The sequence below is a fragment of the Salmo trutta genome, chromosome 19, assembly GCF_901001165.1.
Source record: "Salmo trutta chromosome 19, fSalTru1.1, whole genome shotgun sequence".
NCBI lineage: Eukaryota > Metazoa > Chordata > Actinopteri > Salmoniformes > Salmonidae > Salmo > Salmo trutta.
In genome coordinates, this window is record NC_042975.1 from 50,036,433 (window position 1) to 50,058,277 (window position 21,845).

General features: G+C 41.8%; 3 protein-coding genes and 1 pseudogene across 3 annotated transcripts; all 4 read left to right on the forward strand.

The window, feature by feature from the left end:
• Positions 1-3,031: 3,031 nt before the first annotated feature.
• Positions 3,032-21,845, forward strand: part of LOC115154914 (claudin-4-like) — a 29,706-nt pseudogene continuing 10,892 nt past the window's right edge.
• Positions 7,993-9,076, forward strand: LOC115154915 (claudin-4). The gene has a single exon (XM_029701628.1). The coding sequence runs from the start codon at positions 8,186-8,188 to the stop codon at positions 8,831-8,833; it is 648 nt and encodes a 215-aa protein (XP_029557488.1). The 5' UTR covers positions 7,993-8,185; the 3' UTR covers positions 8,834-9,076.
• Positions 16,992-17,864, forward strand: LOC115154916 (claudin-like protein ZF-A89). Its single transcript, XM_029701629.1, has one exon. The coding sequence runs from the start codon at positions 17,076-17,078 to the stop codon at positions 17,706-17,708; it is 633 nt and encodes a 210-aa protein (XP_029557489.1). The 5' UTR covers positions 16,992-17,075; the 3' UTR covers positions 17,709-17,864.
• On the forward strand, positions 20,056-21,026 carry LOC115154917 (claudin-like protein ZF-A89). Its single transcript, XM_029701630.1, has one exon. It carries the CDS (start codon positions 20,235-20,237, stop codon positions 20,853-20,855), a length of 621 nt encoding a protein of 206 aa, XP_029557490.1. The 5' UTR covers positions 20,056-20,234; the 3' UTR covers positions 20,856-21,026.

The following is a 21,845-nucleotide window of genomic DNA, read 5'->3' on the forward strand; positions in this document are numbered from 1 at the left end:
TGAGTTCTGTTATACTCACAGACATCATTCAAACAGTTTTAGAAACTTCAGTGTGTTGTCTATCCAAATCTACTAATTATATGCAAATATTTGACTCTGGGGCCGAGTAGCAGGCAGTTTACTCTGGGCATGCTTTTCATCTGAACGTGAAAATACTGCCCCCTATCCCAAACAGGTTTTAATATGGAGTTGTCCCCCCTTTGCTGCTCACTCCAGAGAAAGCGTTTCTACTGCTCCAGATTCCAATGGCGGTGAGCCGTTGCTCCTAGATGTTTCCACTTCATAATAACAGCACTTACAGTTTACAGGGGCAACTCTAGCAGGGCAGAAATGTGATAAACTGACTTGTTGGAAAGGTGGCATCCTATGACGGTGTCACGGTGAAAGTCACTGAGCTCTTCAGTAAGGTCATTCTACTGCCAATGTTTGTTTATGGAGATTGCGTGTCTGTGTGCTTGATTTTATTCACCTGTCAGCAACGGGTGTGGCTGAAATAGCCGAATCTACTAATTTGAAGGGGTGTCCACATACTTTTGTATATATAGTGTACCTCAACTCCTCCACGAAGCTGAGCGCGTGGATTAGAGATTTTTAAATGAACCTCCAACTCACTATGCATTGATATGTCAAAAATGTAAATTCTTAAACCCTTATTGTGTACCTACTGTATGTTTGTCCTCGGTTGTCACGTGCCTTTTTTGTTTGCTGAAATCAATACTTTGGAATAAACCGTTTATCAAATACAACCACCGACTGTTTCCTCATTGCTGTTGGTCTAAGATGGCAACTCAGCTTGCATAGGCATGTACCCATTGAATCTCAATAAGGAAATATTTTGGGGCCATGTATTATGCTAGTTGGTTGATGACAACAGAAATGATCTGTGAAATATTTTAGGGTATGAGAGGAAGAGACATTACAGGCTATCCGAAAAAAAACTACTCATCCACAAGGTATCAGACCAAAAGCAAAATGTACAACAAGTAAAACCTGCATAAACAATTAATGTCTCATGGTGATCTGCTGTATTGTAGCAGATATTGATGACACTAGACAGGGTCAAAGACTGTCAATATTCTTCCTGCCTGGGCAAAAATATGTTGCTGTGTAGCTACAACAACATACAGTAGCCCACCCAAATACAATGGGTCATGCTCTTCATGTTACACTTACCCAGCGGGGCAGCTTAATGTCAGGTTAATGACAGTAAACAACACTGAAATATGAGAAATGTATTTATTTCACGGAGAGAGGGGGAGAGACAGAGACACATTCTCAGAAATACAATTCACGTGTTTTCATGTACGTCTGCTTTCCTTTAGTCTTCAGAAAAATGATTAAATCCCTCTGCTCATACTAAGACATATTAGACTTCAAACCGTACAAGCCAAGATTTCCAACAAATGTATACAACTCCAAGCAATACAAACAGAATCAGTCCTTCAACCCAGATATTAGTAATTCAAGCAAGAGGTAGTATGTGCTGAGACATATGGTGTGGAAAAAAGTATCTGAAATTGAACATTTGATTGCAAAGGGGGCAAAAGCAGGATGAACGTAATAGCACAGTGAGGATGAATGAATTGAAAGAACAGGGGTGCAGCAAGCATACATCAATGATGCCACTCTTGCTGCTGGTGAGTCTCTGATCCACCTCTACGCAGACGATACCATTCTATATACTTCTGGCCCCTCTTTGGACACTGTGTTAACTAAACTCCAGACGAGCTTCAATGCCATACAACTCTCCTTCCGTGGCCTCCAACTGCTCTTAAATGCAAGTAAAACTAAATGCATGCTCTTCAACCGATCACTACCAGCACCTGCCCACCCGTCCAGCATCACTACCCTGGACGGTTCTGACTTAGAATATGTGGACATCTACAAATACCTAGGTGTCTGGTTAGACTGTAAACTCACATTAAGCATCTCCAATCCAAAATTAAATCTAGAATAGGCTTCCTATTTCGCAACAAAGCATCCTTCACTCATGCTGCCAAACATACCCTCGTAAAACTGACTATCCTACCGATCCTTGACTTCGGCGATGTCATTTACAAAATAGCCTCCAACACTCAACTGTGATAGACTGCAAATTGGATGCAGTCTATCACAGTGCCATCTGTTTAGTCACCAAAGCCCCATATACTACCCACCACTGCGACCTGTATGCTCTCGTTGGCTGGTCCTCGCTTCATATTCGTCGCCAAACCCACTGGCTCCAGGTCATCTATCAGTCTTTGCCAGGTAAAGCTCTGCCTTACCTCAGCTCACTGGTCACCATAGCAGCACCCACCCGTAGCACGCGCTCCAGCAGGTATATTTCACTGGTCACTCCCAATCTCCCTCACTAACTTTAAGCACCAGCTGTCAGAGCAGCTCACAGAACACTGCACCTGTACAAAGCACATCTGTAAATAGCCCATCCAACAACCTCATCCCCATACTGTAATTTAGTTTTTTTTTGCTCCTTTGCACCCCAGTATCTCTACTTGCACATTCATCTTCTGCACATCTATTGCTCCAGTGTTTAATTGCTAAATTGTAATTATTTCGCCACTATGGCCTATTTATTGCCTTACCTCCCTTATCTTACCTCATTTGCACACACTGTATATAGACTTTTTTTTCTATTGTGTTAATGACTGTACGTTTGTTTATTCCATGTGTAACTCTGTGTTACTGTTTTTGTCACACTGCTTTGCTTTATCTTGGCCAGGTCGCAGTTGTAAATGAGAACTTGTTCTCAACTGGCCTACCTGGTTAAATAAAATAATAATATAAAATGCAGGAGACTGAGCCACCCAGGGGAGGCAGAGGAGCACAGGATCAGGCTGCTTCTCAGAATGGACTGTAGGATGGATGCTGAGAAGAACAGAGGACCTGACGCTGCCAGGGCTTGTGCTCGCTAGGGGAAATAATGACACAAACAGTGAGTGACACAAACAGTGAGTCATGATGATGTGCCATGACACTTTCCTTCTTGAAAGTAAAAAAAAAACACATGGAATGTTGGATGCATAGATTGTGATTTTTGAAACAGGTTTGTGTAGTTTTTGTTATTGTAAACCAGAGAACATATTAGTCAACATATTACAATTGCTGGCTTTAAATGTGTATTTGTAGTGTCAACTGCATCAAGAACAGTTGGCCTTGGACTTACAATGAATCTTGGAATTTGATTGACAGACTTGATATGAGGTATGAACTTTGACTTTTTGTCCTTTTAAAGAGCACATTGTGAATCCACACACACAGCTTGTATGATACTGCTCCACGTCTGCTCCACAACATGTATTCTATGCTTGTTAGACCTGTTGAAATTGTTGCATGTTGCATTTATATTTTAATTCGGTTATATTTTGATATGCATTTTACATACAAGTGTTCCACACCACGGTTAATTCCATGTATGTACTCAACACACAGCACCTTTAAAGATAATTGTTTTTAATTGTCCCTGGGTTCCACTAAGACCCTAAATTTATGAACACATACTCTCTCTCGCATACACGGTCACTGACTGCCTCAATCTGTTGTCTGATAAATGTTTTAATTTGTGAATCCGCATTCCTACAGAGTTCTTGCAATACAACATTGTGTTTACAATTCTAAAGCTGTGACCTTTAAAATGACACACACAGAAACTCACACCTCCCAAAATGTCCCAGTGAGTGGAAGGTGACTGGAAGGTGACTATATTAGGTGTTTGTCAGAGGGACTAGTATTTGGAGGAAAATGACTCACTAACTGTTGCTTGGTGACAACCCCTCCCCTCCTCCCTCCCCTGTCATTAAACTAAATTAAACAAGAGAGGGGGAAGGGAGAGGTAGAGCGAAAAGGAAGAGGGAGTGTAGTGTTACCCATAGGCGTCATTAGACCTGGGTTTCCGGGGCTGCAGCCCCAAATGTTTTTGGTCCAGACCCAAATTTTGATGGTCAGAGAAATCACAGGCTGTCTGATAGTTTGCATATTGGCGCAACACCATACACGCTAAGAAGTATGCCATATAGAAAAACTGAGCACCCCAAACCAATGAAGTTTCAAGTTTTATTATTTGTGTGTACGGGATACACATGGTATACATCCAACGAAATGCAACAACATTAAGAAATAGTACAAAAAATAAGCTAAATATATTATACATATTACCGGAGGTATATCGTTTTTTTCTATAGTGAATTTGCGGGAGTCATTTGATAATGTATTCCATGCAATGCTCTCAGGCTCCAGCACCCCCTGCCAATGATGCTCCTTCACTTCCTTTGCATTTTTGAGGTTCCTCTAGTCTCTGCTGTCACTTGACGTTTTGGAAACGGTGGTATTTGGTATTTTATTAGGATCCCATTAGCTGTTGCAAAAGCAGTAGCTACTCTTCCTGGGGTCCACATGAACCATAATACAGAATGACATAATACAGAACATCAATATAAAATAACAGCTCAAGGACAGAACTACATCCATTTTTAAAAAAGGCGTAGCCTACATATCAATGCATAGACACAGACTATCTAGGTCAAATAGGGGAGAGGCGTTGTGCCGCGAGGTGTTGCTTTATCTGTTTTTTTAAACCAAGTTTGTTGTTTATTTGAGCAATATGAGATGGAAGGAAGTTCCATGCAATAAGGGCTCTATATAATACTGTACGCTTTCTTGAATTTATTCTGGATTTGGGGACTATGAAAAGACCCTTGGTGGCATGTCTGGTGGGATAAGTGTGTGTGTCAGAGCTGTGTGTAAATTCACAATGCAAACAATTTGGGATTTTCAACACATTAATGTTTCTTATAAAAAGAAGAAGTGATGCAGTCAGTCTCTCCTCAACTCTTAGCCAAGAGAGACTGGCATGCATAGTATTTATATCAGACCTCTGATTACGATTAAGAGCAAAACGTGCCACTCTTTTTCTGGGCCAGCTGCAGCTTAACTAGATCTTTCCTTGCCGCACTGGACCACACGACTGGACAATAATCAAGATTAGACAAAACTAGAGCCTGCAGAACTTGATTTTTAGAGTGTGTTGTCAAAAAAGCAGAGCGTCTCTTTATAACGGCTAGACCTTTCCCCATCTTTGCAACCATTGAATCTATATGTTTTGACCATGACAGTTTACAATCTAAGGTAACACAAAATAATTTAGTCTCCTCAACTTGTTCAACAGCCACACCATTCATTACCAGATTCAGTTGAGGTCTAGCACTTAAGGAATGATTTTTACCAAATACAATGATCTTAGTTGTAGAGATGTTCAGGACCAGTTTATTACTGGCCACCCATTCCAAGACAGACTGCAACTCTTTGTTAAGGGTTTCAGTGACTTCATTAGCTGTGGTTGCTGATGCGTATATGGTTGAATCATCAGCATACATGGACACATATGCTTTGTTTAATGCCAGTGGCAGGTCATTAGTAAAAATAGAAAAGAGTAGAGGGCCTAGATAGCTGCCCCGCGGTGCCCCACAGTTTACATGTTTGACATTAGAGATGCTTTGAGTTCTATTAGATAGATAGTTCTGAATTCACGATATGGCAGAGGTTGAAAAGCCATAGCACTTAAGTTTTTTCAACAACAGGTTATGATCAATAATATCAAAGGCTGCACTGAAATCTAACTGTACAGCTCCCACAATCTTATTATTAACAATTTTTTTCAACCAATCATCAGTCATTTGTGTCAGTATAGTACATGTTGAGTGCCCTTCTCTATAAGCATGCTGAAAGTCTGTTGTTAATTTGTTTACAGCGAAATAGCATTGTATTTGGTCAAAAATGTCAACAGTTTGCTAAGAGCTGGCAGCAAGCTTATAGGTCTGCTGTTAGAACCAGTAAAGGCCACTTTACCACTCTTGGGTAGCAGAATGACTTTGACTTCCCTCCAGGCCTGAGGACAAAGACTTCCCTCTAGGCTCAGATTAAAGATATGACAGATAGGAGTGAATATGCGTGAATATAATTGCTCACTGTTTATCGTGGGCATTTCCTGCCTAAGTTTGCCCACTTTGCCAATGAAATAATGATTAAAATAATTGCCAACATCAAATGGTTTTGTGATGAATAAGCCATCTTTATTTGATGAAAGATGGAGTTGAATTTGTCTTTCTGCCCATAATTTCATTTAAAGTACTCCAAAGGTTTTTTTCCATCATTCTTTATATCATTGATCTTGACTTCATAATAAAGTTTCTTATTTTTGTTGAGTTTAGTCACATAATTTCTCAATTTGCTGTAAGTAAGCCAGTCAGATATCCAGCCAGACTTATTAGTCACTCCTTTTGCCCCATCTCTTTCAACCATACAGTTTTTCAATTCCTCATCAATCCATGGAGCCTTAACAATTCTAAGTCAGTTTCTTAACAGGTGCATGTATATGTGTATGTGTATAATTGGAAGAAGCAATTTCATAAATGCATCAAGTGCAGCGTCTGGATCCTCCTCAATAATCACATCAGACCAACAAATATTTTTAACATCATCCACATAAGAGTCACAGCAAAATCTTTTGTATTATCTCTTATACACTATTTTAGGCCCAGCTTTTGGAACTTTGGCTTTCCTGGATATAGCCACTATATTGTGATCACTGCATCCAATTGGTACAGATATAGCTTTAGAACAAAGTTCTACAGTATTAGTAAAAATATGATCGATACATGTGGATGATCTTGTTCCTGTAGTGTTTGTAAACACTCTGGTAGGTTGATTAATAACCTGAACCAGATTACAGGCACTGGTTACAGTTAGAAGCTTCCTCTTGAGCGGACAGCTTGATGAAAACCAGTCAATATTCAGGTCCCCAAGAAAGTAGACCTCTCTGTTTACATCACATACACTATCAAGCATTTCACACATATTATTTAGATACTGACTGTTAGCATTTGGTGGCCAATAGCAACACCCCAAAAGAAAAGGCTTTAGATGTGCCAAGTGAACCTCCAACCACAACACTTCAATAACACTTGACATAAGATCTTCTCTAAGCATTACAGGGATATGGCTCTGAATATATACACCAACACCTCCCCCATAAGCATTTCTGTCTCTTCTATAAATGTTATATCCTTGAATTGCTACTGATGCATCATCAAATGAATTATCTAAGTGAGTCTCAGAAATGGCTAATATATGAATGTTATCTGATGTTAGCAAGTTATTGATTTCATGAACCTTATTTATAAGGCTACATATATTAATATGGGCTATTTTCAGCCCTTTCCTGGGTAGCTATCAGAGATAGACATAATATTGAAAAGAGCAGGGCCACGGAGCGTGGCCCCTCCCTCCGTGGCTGCTCAAGCACCCTCCTCACTGGCTTAGGCAGCGCCTCCTGGAGAGAGCGAGAGTGAGAGATTAGAGGTCTCCCCAGGTTCCAAAAGTTGGAGCCCGGAACTAAACGGACCCAAGGACATTCAGACCCAAATCCGAATGGACCCGTTCATTTAAAAAAAAGTTATGGGGACCCAGACCCGAACGGACTCTAGAACAATCAAAACCGAACTCGAATGGACCTGAGGACAACCCGACCTAGACCCGACAAATGATTTATATATACACTAGATGACTTATTGGGGGCTCTATGTTGAAGCCAACATGCCTCCATCTTGGCACTCCCTCACCATTGTACATTTTTTGGGAATCTACAAACATTTATTTATTTATTTTTTTGCCACATGTATTCTATTACAGACACCTTAATGCATACTTTTCAATTATATTACGTGAGCTAAACATACAAATAAAAAAAGGTATTAAAACATTTTCCTTAAAATATGTATATTTTTTATCACTAATGTTACTGTCCCCACTAAAACAAAATGAATACTTAAATACATGTGATTGTAAACTTGAAACATTTAATTGAAATACTGTAGAAGTGAAGACCTTTAAGAGAGATGGAGAGAGTGAAAAAGTGAGATAGAGAGACCTGATTTCAAGCCCGGCCCTTCCCCTCTCTCCCTCCCTCCCTCCCTCCCTCCCGGAGGGGGAGGTCAGAAGAACCTGTTCTCCAGGAAGTCCTTCCCCACTTGGGACTCAGACCTAGAGCAGCACACACAGAAACACAACCACCCACTGTATTCAGATTAGACTGAGAGAAGACAAAGAACCTCTACAACACACAGAAAGGAAGACAAAAGGCTGTCCAGTATCACTCAGACCCACAGACAAACCAACGCCAATCGGATCTAAGATGGTGTCGGCTGGGCTACAGATGCTGGGCACTGCCCTGGGGATCATAGGCTGGATTGGGACCATCATTGTTTGTGCCATGCCCATGTGGAGGGTCACCGCCTTCATCGGCAGTAACATAGTCACCTCGCAGACCTCCTGGGAGGGTATCTGGATGAGCTGCGTGGTCCAGAGCACGGGCCAGATGCAGTGTAAGGTCTACGACTCCATGCTGGCCTTGAGCTCTGACCTACAGGCCGCCAGAGCTCTGACCATCATTGCCATCCTCGCTGGCATTATTGCCATTCTGTTGGCCGTAGCCGGGGGCAAGTGCACCAACTGTGTGGATAACGAGGCGGCCAAGGCTAAAGTGGGTGTGGCATCCGGGGTGGTGTTCATCATTGCCGGAGTTCTGTGCCTGATCCCTGTCTGCTGGACGGCCCACAGCATCATCCAGGACTTCTACAACCCGCTCCTGGTAAGCTCTCAGAAGAGGGAGCTGGGGGGGGCGCTCTACGTGGGCTGGGGGGCCGCTGCCCTGCTGCTGATTGGAGGGGGTTTGCTCTGCTGCAACTGCCCCAAGAAGGATGAGGGTTCCTACACTGCCAGGTACAACAAGGCTCCTCGCTCTGAGACCTCAGCAACGTCCACTGGAAAGGACTTTGTCTGAGTGAGGAAGAGAGAGAAGAGAGAGAGGGAGTGAAGAAAGGGAGAGAAGTCCGTTTGTCATGAGAGACTGTCTGATCCAGCTGTGTATATACATGTATTCTGAGTCACTATGGTGCCTCTGTATTACGAAGGTTTGAGGACGATATTTAATGGTGATGAGCGAACCACAGTGACTAAAGAGTCCATGTAACTTAACATTGAAAGAGAACCACAGCCAAAGAGAAACTCAATTCCTTTAAACCAACCCGATGTAGTCTGCAGTTTTGTGTGTTTTGTATGTATTTTTGTGTAAATATGTGTTTATAAAAAAAAAATGTATTTCACCTTTATTTAACCAGGTAGGCTAGTTGAGAACAAGTTCTCATTTGCAACTGCGACCTGGCCAAGATAAAGCATAGCAATTCGACACATACAACAACAACAGAGAAAAACACAATAGAAACACAATAGAAAAAAAAGTCTATAAACAGTGTGTGCAAATGAGGTAAGTTAAGGGAGGTAAGGCAATAAATAGGCCATAGGCTATTTCCAAAAAACTGTTTGGGTCTAGAGTGTCACCCCCTTTGAAGAGGGGGATGACCGCGGCAGCTTTCCAATCTTTGGGAATCTCAGACGATACGAAAGAGAGGTTGAACAGGCTAGTAATAGGGGTTGCAACAATTTCGGCAGATCATTTTAGAAAGAGAGGGTCCAGATTGTTTAGCCCTGCTGATTTGTAGGGGTCCAGATTTTGCAGCTCTTTCAGAACATCAGCTATCTGGATTTGGGTGAAGGAGAAATGTTGGGGGCTTTGGCGGGTTGCTGTGGAGGGTGCCGGGCAGTTGACCGGGGTAGGGGTAGCCAGGTGGAAAACATGTTTGTGTGTGCCTTTACACCTTTTGGCAGTGTGTTTTGTTAATTGTTTTATCCCAGCCATGTTTGTTACGGTTGTACATTATTATTTATACATGTTATTGTTAAAGGGATACTTTGGGATTTTGGCAATGAGGCCCTTTATCTAACCCCCCAAATTCATATGAACTTGTCTCTGCGTGTGATTTGCAGGAAGTTGCTAACTAGTGCTAGCGCAATTGCTAACTAGCTTTAGCGCAGTGACTGAAAGAATATGAGTATCTGATAGCATACTAGCAGATACCCACAAACTTCCATTAATTGTGCTAACACTAGTTGTTATTGGCTGGGGAAACCTCTAACTTCCTTCATACTGTACACACAGAGACATAAAATGGTATCCTTGATTTCATCTGACTCTGGAGAAGTAGATAAAGGGCTAAAGATAAAGTTTCCCTTTAATATTGTAATTTGTATTCATCTTTTTAAAACACGTATGAGTTACAGTAGATGGTTTTGATACTGGAAATAAATATTTTTCAAATGAATTTGATTTTATGTTTTGATGGCATTTCATTCATCAACACCACATTCAACATGAGAACTTATTTTAGCACTATTTCTATTAGATACACGTAACTAGCAAGTAAATATTCAACTATGTCCGAAAAACAACATACACCTCCTTTTGCCCTCAGAACAGCCTCAATTCGTCATGGCATGGACTCTACAAGGTGTCGAAAGCATTCCACAGGGATGCTGGCCCATGTTGACTCTAATGCTTCCCACAGTTGTGTCAAGTTGGGTGGATGTACGTTGTGTGGTGGACCATTTGTGATACACACGGGAAACTGTTGAGCATGAAAAACCCAGCAGCGTTGCAGTTCTTGACACACCCAAACCAGTGTGCCCGGCACCTACTACCATACCCCGTTCAAAGGCTCTTAAATATTTTGTCTTGCCAATTCACTCTCTGAATGGCACACATACACAATCCATGTCTCAATTGCCTCAAGGCTTAAAAATCCTTATTTAACCTTTCCTCCCCTTCATTTATACTGATTGAAGTGGATTTAACAAGTGACATCAATAAAGGATCATAGCTTTCACTTGGATTCACCTGGTCAGTCTACAGTATGCCATGGAAAGAGCATGTTTTGTACCCTCAGTGTATTTCTCAGGTATTTTTCTTCTGATGTACTATCTAAATGACTGGCTATTAGTCATAACCTAAGGGAAGTTGCTTTGCATGTATCAACTAACGAACATTATTTCCCTAGTCAAATAGCAGAGCAGGATTCTTGGGAGCCATTTTGAACAAAGCCTGAAGAACATGAAACTCACTCCAACCCATTAGTATCGATCTTGAATTCAAAATGCTTGGAATATTCAAAATTACCCAATCAGTGTGTTGTAGTTTCGTCTTTTTGATGTATAGTATTTCTCCTCCATTTATCTGGAAATACCATAATGTGTGTGAAGTACTCTTTTTTTTAAGTGAACAAAGCCTGTTTGCAATAAAATAGAATTTGAGAAGGATCCATTGTCTTGACTCACCCATCAGGTCTAGGTGTGGCACAGCAAAGGAGTATGGGAACACGTGATACTGATACTTCCAAACTCATTCTTTGTTCAAATAGGGAGCTTTAACTGCAAACAGGACTAGGGGTTGTATTTGAATAAGTACAACACTGCATATAATGATCTGATAAAAAATGTGTCTACAGAGTCTATATTGAAATTCCAGGTGATGTTTGAGAGAGAGAGAGAGAGAGAGAGAGAGAGATGGGTTGAGTGGAGTCAATTGTAATGAATATGTGACGACAACCGGTGTATTTTTAGCAGAGTAAAAGTGAGTGCTGCAGTCCTATTCTCAGACTGCAAAAGTGAATTGGCATTAAAATCTGTAAGCTTCCACCGGTACATCAATCTAAGTAACATAATAAAAAAATCCCCATCAAAATCTGTCTGTTTAAGCTAGAGATATTCATTTATTTTGTTACACTGGCTGCGTCTCAATCCACCACATCCGCATTCGGCCATAATAACTACAAGTTTATATAATTGGCTAGACTAACAATTGTTTTTTGTTGTTGTTGTTGCTGGCCTTCTAGGCAGAGTTCCTCTGTCCAGTGTCTGTGTTCTTTTGCCCATCTTCATCTTTTCTTTTTATTGGCCAGTCTGAGATATGGCTTTTTCTTTGCAACTCTGCCTAGAAGGCCAGCACCCTGGAGTCGCCTTTTCACTGTTCAGACTGGTGTTTTGCGGGTACTATTTAATGAAGCTGCCAGTTGAGGACTTGTGAGGCGTCTGTTTCTCAAACTAGACACTGATGTACATTTCCTCTTGCTCAGTTGTGCACCGGGGCCTCCCACTCCTCTTTCGATTCTGGTTAGGGCCAGTTGTTTTGTGAAAGGAGTAGTACACAGCGTTCTACAAGATCTTCAGTTTCTTGACAATTTCTCACATGGAATAGCCTTCATTTCTCAGAACAAGAATAGACTGACGAGTTTCAGAAGAAAGTTCTTTGTTTCTAGCCATTTTGAGCCTGTAATCAAACCTACAAATTTCAATGCTCCGGATACTCAACTAGTCTAAAGAAGGCCAGTTTTATTGCTTCTTTAATCAGGACAACAGTTTTCAGCTGTGCGAACATAATTGCAAAAGGGTTTTCTAATGATCAATTGGCCTTTTAAAATGATAATCTTGGAATAGCCAACACAATGTGCCAATTGTAACACAGGAGTGATGGTTGCTGATAATGGGCCTCTGTACGCCTATGTAGATATTCCATAAAAAAAATCAGTTGTTTCCAGCTACAATAGTAATTTACATCATTAACAATTTCTGCACTTGTCCCGCCCTGACCTGAGAGAGCCGTTTTTCTCTGTTTAGTTAGGTCAGGGTGTGATATGGGGTGGGCATTCTATGTATTTTATTTCTATGTTTTGGCCGGGTATGGTTTCCTATCAGAGGCAGCTGTCTATCGTTGTCTCTGATTGGGAGCCATACCTAGGCAGCCTTTTCCCACCTGGGGTTTTGTGGGTAGTTAATTTCTGTTTTGTTATTCTGTGACCTGACGGAACTGTTTGGCTGTTTTCGCTTTGCTTCTTTGTTATAGTGTTTTCATTGTCTAAATAAATATAATGAACACTCGCCACACTGCGCTTTGGTCCCCTCCTTTCGACAGCCGTAACAGCACTGTATTCCTGATCAATTTGTTATTTTAATGGACAAAAAATGTGCTTTTCTTTCAAAAACAAGGACATTTGTAAGTGACCCCAAACGTTTGAACGGTAATGCATAATTCAAATGTGTTACAAAAATCGATACGTCCTTCTTAAAAACTACATTTAAATGTCAAAAGCCATTATTCTATGTGTGTACCCTTTACCACACTTTTCATTTTTTTTATTTAACCTTTATTTAACTAGGCAAGTCAGTTAAGAACAAATTCTTATTTACAAGGACGTCCTACCCCGGGCCAAACCCGGACGACGCTGGGCCAATTGTGCACCAATCATGGCCGGATGTGATACAGCCTGGATTCGAACCAGGGACTGTAGTGACGCCTCTTGCACTGAGATGCAGTGCCTTAGACCACTGCGACTGGAACATGGTCTTGAATGACAAATTTCTCATACCTCATATGAACTTAAAAGAAGTCAAGGCAACCTGAGTCCATCAACTTCTTAATTGGTTGCACAATTTAATTGCAGTATTAATTCATAAAATAATTAAGTGACAGTCAAAATATGAATCTTCAATATGGATCAAGAAATAGCCTTCAAAATAAACCAATGAGTATGGCATCATGCTCAAGCAATACATAGCAACAACTTATTGTCATTCACCATCAAGTAAAAAACATACACATTCAATAACATTCAGTAACAGTCAATAGCCGGTTTCAACCTTATACAAAGGTGGGAATATAGTGTTACAGAGAGGGGTCAGATCTTCAGTCTCAATTCACCTACATGCTCCAAAGTACCTGCCACTGCCAGAATTAAATTTGAGCATATTGTTTTCCTTTCTATGGTATCCAGCTTCTCCTGGTGGATATGACAAACAGCAACATGGTCAATCTGCTTTGTGTCATTGTTGAGCGCAGCCACTTCTTCAACCTCCATGTCAACCAAATTAAATTAGAATGTAGTTAACAACATTTGTTAAAGCACTTGGGCTACCGTCAGCAAAGATGAGGAGTTGAATCGATCTCTTTGCAATGTTAATTGCTATGCAACATGCTTCACCAGACTGCTTTATAACTAAAATTCCAAATGATGACCTGTTCATCCTCTTCTTCTGCCTCAACATGGGTGGAGCTCTCACTCATGTTGCTTTACTGACTGCCTCTGACCCCTGCCATGACAACCAAAATAAATCAAAATGCAGGTAACAACAGTTTTGTTATGTATACACCAGTCAAAAGTTTAGAAACACCTACTCAATCAAGGGTTTTTCATAATTTTTACTATTTTCTACATTGTAGAATAATAGTGAAGACATTACAAAAATGAAATAACACATATGGAATCATTTAGTAATCACAAAAGTATCAAACAAATCAAAATATATTTTATATTTGAGATTCTTCGAAGTAGCCACCCTTGGCCTTGATGACAGCTTTGCACACTCTTGGCATTCTCTCAACCAGCTTCACCTAGAATGCTTTTCCAAAAAGTCTTGAAGGAGTTCCCACATATGCTGAGCACTTGCTGGCTGCTTTTCCTTCACTCTGCGGTCCAACTCATCCCAAACCATCTCAATCGGGTTGAGGTCAGGTGATTGTGGAGGCCAGGTCATCTGCTGCTCTATCACTCTCCTTCTTGGTCAAATAGCCCTTACACAGCCTGGGGGTGTGTTGGGTCATTGTCCTGTTGAAAAACAAATGATAGTCCAACTAAGCGCAAACCAGATGGAATGGCGTATCGCTGCAGAATGCTGTTGTAGCCATGCTGTGGTAGCCAGTGTGCCTTGAATTCTAAATAAATCACAGTGTCACCAACAAAGCACCCCCACACCATCACACCACCTCCATGCTTCACGTTAGGAACCACACATGCAGAGATCATCCGTTCACCTACTCTGTGTCTCACAAAGACAAGGCGGTTGGACCCAAAGATCTCAAATTTGGACTCATCAGATCAAAGAACAGATTTCCACCGGTCTAATGTCCATTGCTCGTGTTTCTTGGCCCAAGCAGGTCTATTCTTATTATTAGTGTCCTTTAGTAGTGGTTTCTTTGCAGCAATTCGACCATGAAGGCCTGATTCACGCAGTCTCCTCTGAACAGTTGATGTTGAGATGTGTCTGTTACTTGAACTCTGTGAAGAACTTATTTGGGCTGCAATTTCTGAGGAGGGTAACTCTAATGAACTTATCCTCTGCAGCAGAGGTAACTGTGGGTCTTCCTTTCCTGTGGCGGTCCTCATGAGGGCCAGTTTCATCATAGCACTTGATGTTTTTTGCGACTGCACTTGAAGGAACTTTCAAAGTTCTTGAAATGTTCCGGATTGACTGACCTTCATGTCTTAAAGTAATGATGGACAGTCATTTCTCTTAGTTTTTTTTGCTGCCATAGTATGGACTTGGTATTTTACTAAATAGGGCTATCTTCAGTATACCACCCCTACCTTGTCACAACACAACTGATTAGCTCAAACGTATTAAGAAGGACAGAAATTCCACTAATGTACTTTTAACAAGGCACACCTGTTGCATTCCACGTGACTACCTCATGAAGCTGGTTGAGAGAATGCCAAGAGTGTGCAAAGCTGTCATCAAGGCAAAGGGTAGCTACTTTGAAGAATCTAATCTAAATATTTTGATTTGTTTAACACTTTTTTGGTTACTACATGATTCCATATGTGTTATTTCATAGTTTTGATGTCTTCCCTTTTATTCTACAATGTAGAAAATAGTAAAAATAAAAAATAACTTGAATGAGTAGTTGTGTCCAAACTTTTGACTGGTACTGTATACAGTACCAGATATACATATAAATCCATTGATACTTCAAGAATATAACTTATAAATCCCTCATGGGTTTAGTTCAACTGTCACACTCCATGAGAACCCAAAATATAACCTTGTTTTATTCCAATGTTTGTAAGCATTGTAAATGTAAACAAACACAGTATAGCCTCATAACATGGTTAAAACAATACTTTTATATCATTGATGGTCAGTCCTTGCATCCATAGCTCTGTCTATTAATCTGAGAGTGGTTACATTTCTCCAGGCCCATCCCTCAGCTATTTACTAAAACAGAGGCGGGGCAACCATTTCTTCTGTCACTTTGTCCTTTAAACAGCTGCATATTATCAAGATATCGAAGTGTCACCAACAGGCCTATGGCAAATTTGTATTGATTCAACCTTTATTTAACTAGGCAAGTCAGTTAAGAACATATTCTTATTTACAATGACGGCCTAGCAACAGTGGGTTAACTACCTTGTTCAGGGGTCGAACGACAGATTTTTACCTTGTCAGCTTGGGGATTCGATCTAGCAACCTTTCGGTAACTGACCCAACACTCTAAACTCTAGGCTACCTGCCGCCCCCAAAATGCAGCCCATGGCATACATTTTTTCACATGTAAATAGCACTTTTCAGTAGTGCTCAAACCATGCCATTCCATGAGTGCAGCATTTATTTTTCAACTCAAATCAATGAACCCAATCAGTCCTCCATGACAACAAATTCATAAGTAACGAGGAGGGGCGGCTAATAAGTCCTTCGTTTTGGGGTCATGCTCAGGTAAAACAATTTGGCTAATCTTTACTTCCATATTCCCCTTGAAGGTCAATGACTGGAATTCTGATAGACTTTGGTTAATGTAAAGATATAGTTTACTCGTATTATTTGACGTTGTAGGAAGCGATGGGTTAGAAGAAGCCTACATAACCAACCCATAAAGTAAAATTTAACATCCATATATTGCCAGCTATGTAAACTTTAACAATAATTTATCCTGCAATAGATATCGTTCAAATGGTAACATACACTTGTGTCTTCTTCTAATGCCTCTTAAATGGAAAGTAATCTAAAAGTTACGGAATGTAATCAGATTGTTACTGAGTTTGGGTAATGCGAAAGTTACGTTACAGATGACAATTTTGAACAGATAACTAGTAACGGCAACAGATTACATTTAGAAAGTAACCTACCCAACCCTGGTTAATTGTGAGCAACACTACAGGCAGACTGGCCATGTTTATTAGTTCAGTGGGTGTGTATCATCCAATAAACATCCACAGGTGCTTTCAATCGGCTCAATTAGTGACCACACCCTGGCAGGTGGGTATGTAGGTTGGTGTCTGTAGCCTCACTGCAACCATAACACTGCTACACACGGGTCCTTCTGGGTTTACGTGAGGCTTGCATGCGTACAGAGATCGAAAGCTATGGCCTCTGCCGGTCTCCAGATTCTGGGCATCGTCCTGGCTCTTATCGGTTTGCTAGGGGACATTGTCATTTGTGTGCTCCCCATGTGGAAGGTGACTGCTTTCATAGGCAACAACATTGTGACGGCGCAGATGTTCTGGGAAGGCCTGTGGATGAACTGCGTGACACAGAGCACGGGCCAGATTCAGTGTAAAGTCTACGATTCCATGCTAGCTCTCCCTCAGGACCTCCAGGCCGCCAGATTTCTGGTGATCATCTCCATCCTCGTGGCCGTGATCGGCATCCTGCTCTCCATGGCAGGCGGGAAGTGCACCAGCTGCATCGAGGACGAGGAGGCCAAGTCCAAGGTGGCCATCGCATCCGGCGTGTTTTTCCTGGTCTCCGGTGTCCTCTGCCTAATCCCAGTGTCTTGGTCCGCCAACACCGTTATCAGGGACTTTTACAACCCGCTGCTCACGGACCCGCAGAGGAGAGAGCTGGGAGCTTCACTGTTCATCGGGTGGGGCTCTGCTGGCCTGATGCTCATCGGCGGTGCACTTTTCTGCTGCCAGTGTCCCCAGCGTGAGAAGAGTGGGTACTCTGCCAAATATTCTGCCCCTCGCTTCACTGCCAGTGGAAGGGCCCATGTCTGACAGATAAACACTTACATTTAACAATTTTTATATGGACATTTCACGCTTGTGTAGTCTGAACGAGGGTAAATCTGTTTCTCTTCAACACTTGACAAGGACGATTTGACTTTTAGCTTAACAGCTTCATTGCTTTAATAAATTATATTTTAATGCTTATCATTTGTTCTTGAATTATAACATTTGAAGATTTTTTTTAAAATTTTAAGTAGGCTAGGTCTCATGGTATACTTGAGTGTCATTCTCAATCTGCTCATGGTCTACTCCAATAGGCCTATTAGGCTAAAGTATACTAATCCCCTAAAGCAGACTAATGTAAGTAGGCAACTCATTTGAATGGTTGTGCAGCCTTGACGGAACCACAACGGCGACAACTTTTCGGCATAACTTCTGTAGCTTTACTCGATGAGCACAGTGCTTAAGTACTCACACAGACAAAATATACTTGTGCACATTAGTTCAAGTAAAACTTAATAGTTTGCAGTCTAACAGCTGTAACATTTTCTACTTTTTGACAAGTTGTCAGATTGCACTAAATTCAATGTGATGTACATCTGTCTGCTATAAAATTGTATAGCTGTTCTCTAAATCAAACGGACACGATGTGACTGTCTTGATTACAAAGGGTGAACTGTTGCAATTTACCCGAACTCCTGGGTCAGTAACAGCTTTGGGTGACATGTAAGTTTGAATTGAGAACTTGTTTAACTTTGAGGCAGAATTTAAATGACTTACGCTCCATTAATTGGCCCTTCATCTGACCTAAATGTTTGGCATTAGTGAGAGACTGGTGCAGTGAGTGTCTGTTGGCCATGTTCACTCAGTCACAGTTGTGACGACAGTGTTATGGTAGTCCTGGGGCACAGGCTTGGTGGTCCCTTGGGCTTGTTAAAACTAACACTGACCATTAGCTAGCTTACATTTTAGCATAACTTTAGCATTTCTAAATTAAATGACATCTATACACACTGGTTATAAACCTGATGTTTGACTCAAAGCAGGTGATGCCATTACAAAAACAAACTACTTACCTCAATTGTTTGTTCAATAAGATCAGAGTATCAGCGTAGCGTCTTCATATGATGGTTGAGGACTAAACAGCATGTGCACAGTGAGTCTGGTTCTAGCTTGTTCCTGATTGGAGATATTTAGTGTTACAACTATCCCCAGTTAGGACACAATCCCAAATGTATTTATTTTTACTACCGGGGTGGCTGTCTCTCCCTGATGTGTAGATGTCCCTGCTAGAGCGTTTCCACTGTGCTTTAATTGGAGCCAGGCCATATGGGGTCATCACTAGTTAACAGCCACAAAGTAAAACCCCTCCTGTTTCTACAATTTCTCTTAATGTGATTCATTTTTTATTTTTAAACCTGACGTTAACCACACGTAGGGTTAGGCATAACATTATCTTTAAAGACAAAAGCTTTTTATTTTTCTCTTCCCCCCCCCCCCCCCCCCCCCCCCCCCCCCCCAATACATTTTTGGGATATACAGCAACCCACTTTGACTTAGTGGAAGCCAGATGGTCAAAAAGCCAGCAAAGGCCCTTATCAGGATTGTGTAAAGTACAGGCAAACATGCAGTTATCAAATAATATAGGCCTTCCCAAAGAAATGTAGGCCTAGTATACAAAATAAGACTGCAAACTCAAACAAGTCTCAAACATATGTTTATACTAGAAAATTATTGTTTTGTATGTCTACTTTGCTTTTGAAAATCCTTTATTTTTTTATCTCCAGTCGCATTATATAGGCCTGTAAAGGTGGGAAGGGAAGAAAGGATGGGCACATATGAAAAGTATTCTAACAGGGCCATATCCTAATTTACACACATGGGAATGTGATTTTGGTTGTCAGATGTTAAATGGATAATCTACCAAGGAGGGATTCGATTATCTAGCCCATGTTGCCCTGGTGGGAAGAGATTGCATTTGTTTCGGGAACCGGGCTGCCACCCAGTCATGAGACAGGTGCCCCACTCTGGCCGATGACAAAGTCCAGTCAAAACAAAAGTGACATGGTTAAGCACATGGAGTAATGAGTAGGATTCTGTAATTTCACACGCAAACGTAATAGTTTTATCAAAAGCAATCTGCCTTCCCAATGAAAACTAGTTTGAAAATTCAAACATATTTTATGTAAAAGACATTGTTGTAGGCTTATGTTCTGAACAATGCACCTTGTTGACAACTGCCTGTGTTTAGTTGACATGCTTCCAATGAATAAGCTTGTACTATTAGCCTCACAGCTTGTATCAATGATGGTTAATTATGTAAGCTACATTCCACAGGTGGCAGTGAAAATCAGACCAACACTATAGGCAGACTGGGCAATTTATTATTTCGGTGGGTGTGTATTGGCCAATAAACATCAACAGGTGGTTTCAATCGGCTTAATTAATGACCACACCCTGGTAGGTGGGTATATAGGTTGGAGTCTGTAGCTTTACCACTTCAACAAGTGGTTCCCTGCTAAACACTGGTCCTTCAGGTTTTATGTGAATCTTGGTGACGACAGAGAGAAAGTTATGGCCTCTGCTGGTCTCCAGATTCTGGGCATCTTCCTAGCTATTATCGGTTGGCTTGGGGACATTGTCATCTGCGCGCTCCCCATGTGGAAGGTGACGGCTTTCATAGGCAACAACATCGTGACTGCACAGACCTTCTGGGAAGGCCTGTGGATGAACTGCGTGCAGCAGAGCACAGGCCAGATGCAGTGCAAGGTCTACGACTCCATGCTAGCTCTCCCCCAGGACCTCCAGGCTGCCAGAGCTCTGGTGATCATCTCCATCCTTGTGGCCGTGATCGGCATCCTGCTCTCCGTGGCCGGGGGGAAGTGCACCAACTGCATTGAGGACGAGGAGGCCAAGTCCAAGGTGGCCATCACATCCGGCGTGTTCTTCCTAGTCGCTGGCGTCCTCTGCCTGATCCCAGTGTCATGGTCCGCCAACACTGTTATCAGGGACTTCTACAACCCACTGCTCACTGACGCGCAGAGGAGAGAGCTGGGAGCTTCACTGTTCATCGGCTGGGCCTCTGCTGTCCTAATGCTCATCGGGGGTGCGCTTCTCTGCTGCCAGTGCCCCCTGCGCGAAGAGCGGGGTTACTCTGCCAAATATTCCGCCCCTAATGGAGGGGCCTACGTCTGACAAGATGAACACTTGTTTTACATGGCTGCGTTTGGTGCAGTATGAATGATTGACGTTCTTCGATTCACTTCAATGCACCTGGACGTTGTCAAAAGGAAATTGTAATCCACTTTTGTTGTATCTAGTGTTTTTATCTAACTGCTTTAATAAATATTCTAATTTGTTCTTGAATTTCAACATTTGAAATGTTTTGTTTCCAGTAGGTAGGGTTTAACTTGTTTTCACTCACAATCTAATCATGATCTATTAAGTAGGCAAACTAATTGAAATGGTTCTCTATGGGGTTGTGTGAACAGATTGACAACCAGACTTTTCCATCCAATAACAATTTTTAAATTGTTTTAACTTTACTCCAAGTAGTTTAGTAAATACAAGCCAGTTGAAGTTAACCTCAGAACCAGGAAGCTAATGCCAACAAATGTCCAGAACCCCCTTGTGGACACTTTATTACTGTGAGGAATAATGTGCTGACAGGTCCTTGCCTTTGTCCTGGCCTTCATCATGATGGGGACCACCATGATCTGTGCCCTGCCCATGTGGAAGGTCCCAGCCTTTGTCAGAGCCAACATTGTAACCGCCCAGGTGTTACGGGAATGGTTATGGATGAACTGTAGGATCCAGAGCATAGGTCACATGCAAAGTCTACACTTTTTCTCCTGTCCTTGCCCCAGGACCTGACTGTGTCTCCATCGGGTTCAGTGTGCTCCCCATTGGCCTGACCGTGGTCGGTGCGCGCTGAACCAACTTCCGAGATGACTGGCTGGCGAAGGTTGGCATTGTGGCGGGCGCAGTGTTATCCTTGTCAGCTGGTCGGCGCACACCATGCAGGGGTTCTGCCATCCAGGAGAAATGAGCTGGGGGTGTCCGTCTACGGTGGCTGGAGCTCAGCTGATCATTGGAGGGAGGGAGAAAGGAGGACATTAGTTATGGATGCCAAAAAAGAGAGGATCTTGAATGCTGTCCTTGTCCTGGATTGATGAGGGGAGAAAG

Bases quoted from the DNA above. Each gene is read 5' to 3' on its own strand.
- LOC115154915 (XM_029701628.1), top strand. From the start codon at position 8,186: ATGGTGTCGGCTGGGCTACAGATGCTGGGCACTGCCCTGGGGATCATA.
- LOC115154916 (XM_029701629.1), top strand. From the start codon at position 17,076: ATGGCCTCTGCCGGTCTCCAGATTCTGGGCATCGTCCTGGCTCTTATC.
- LOC115154917 (XM_029701630.1), top strand. From the start codon at position 20,235: ATGGCCTCTGCTGGTCTCCAGATTCTGGGCATCTTCCTAGCTATTATC.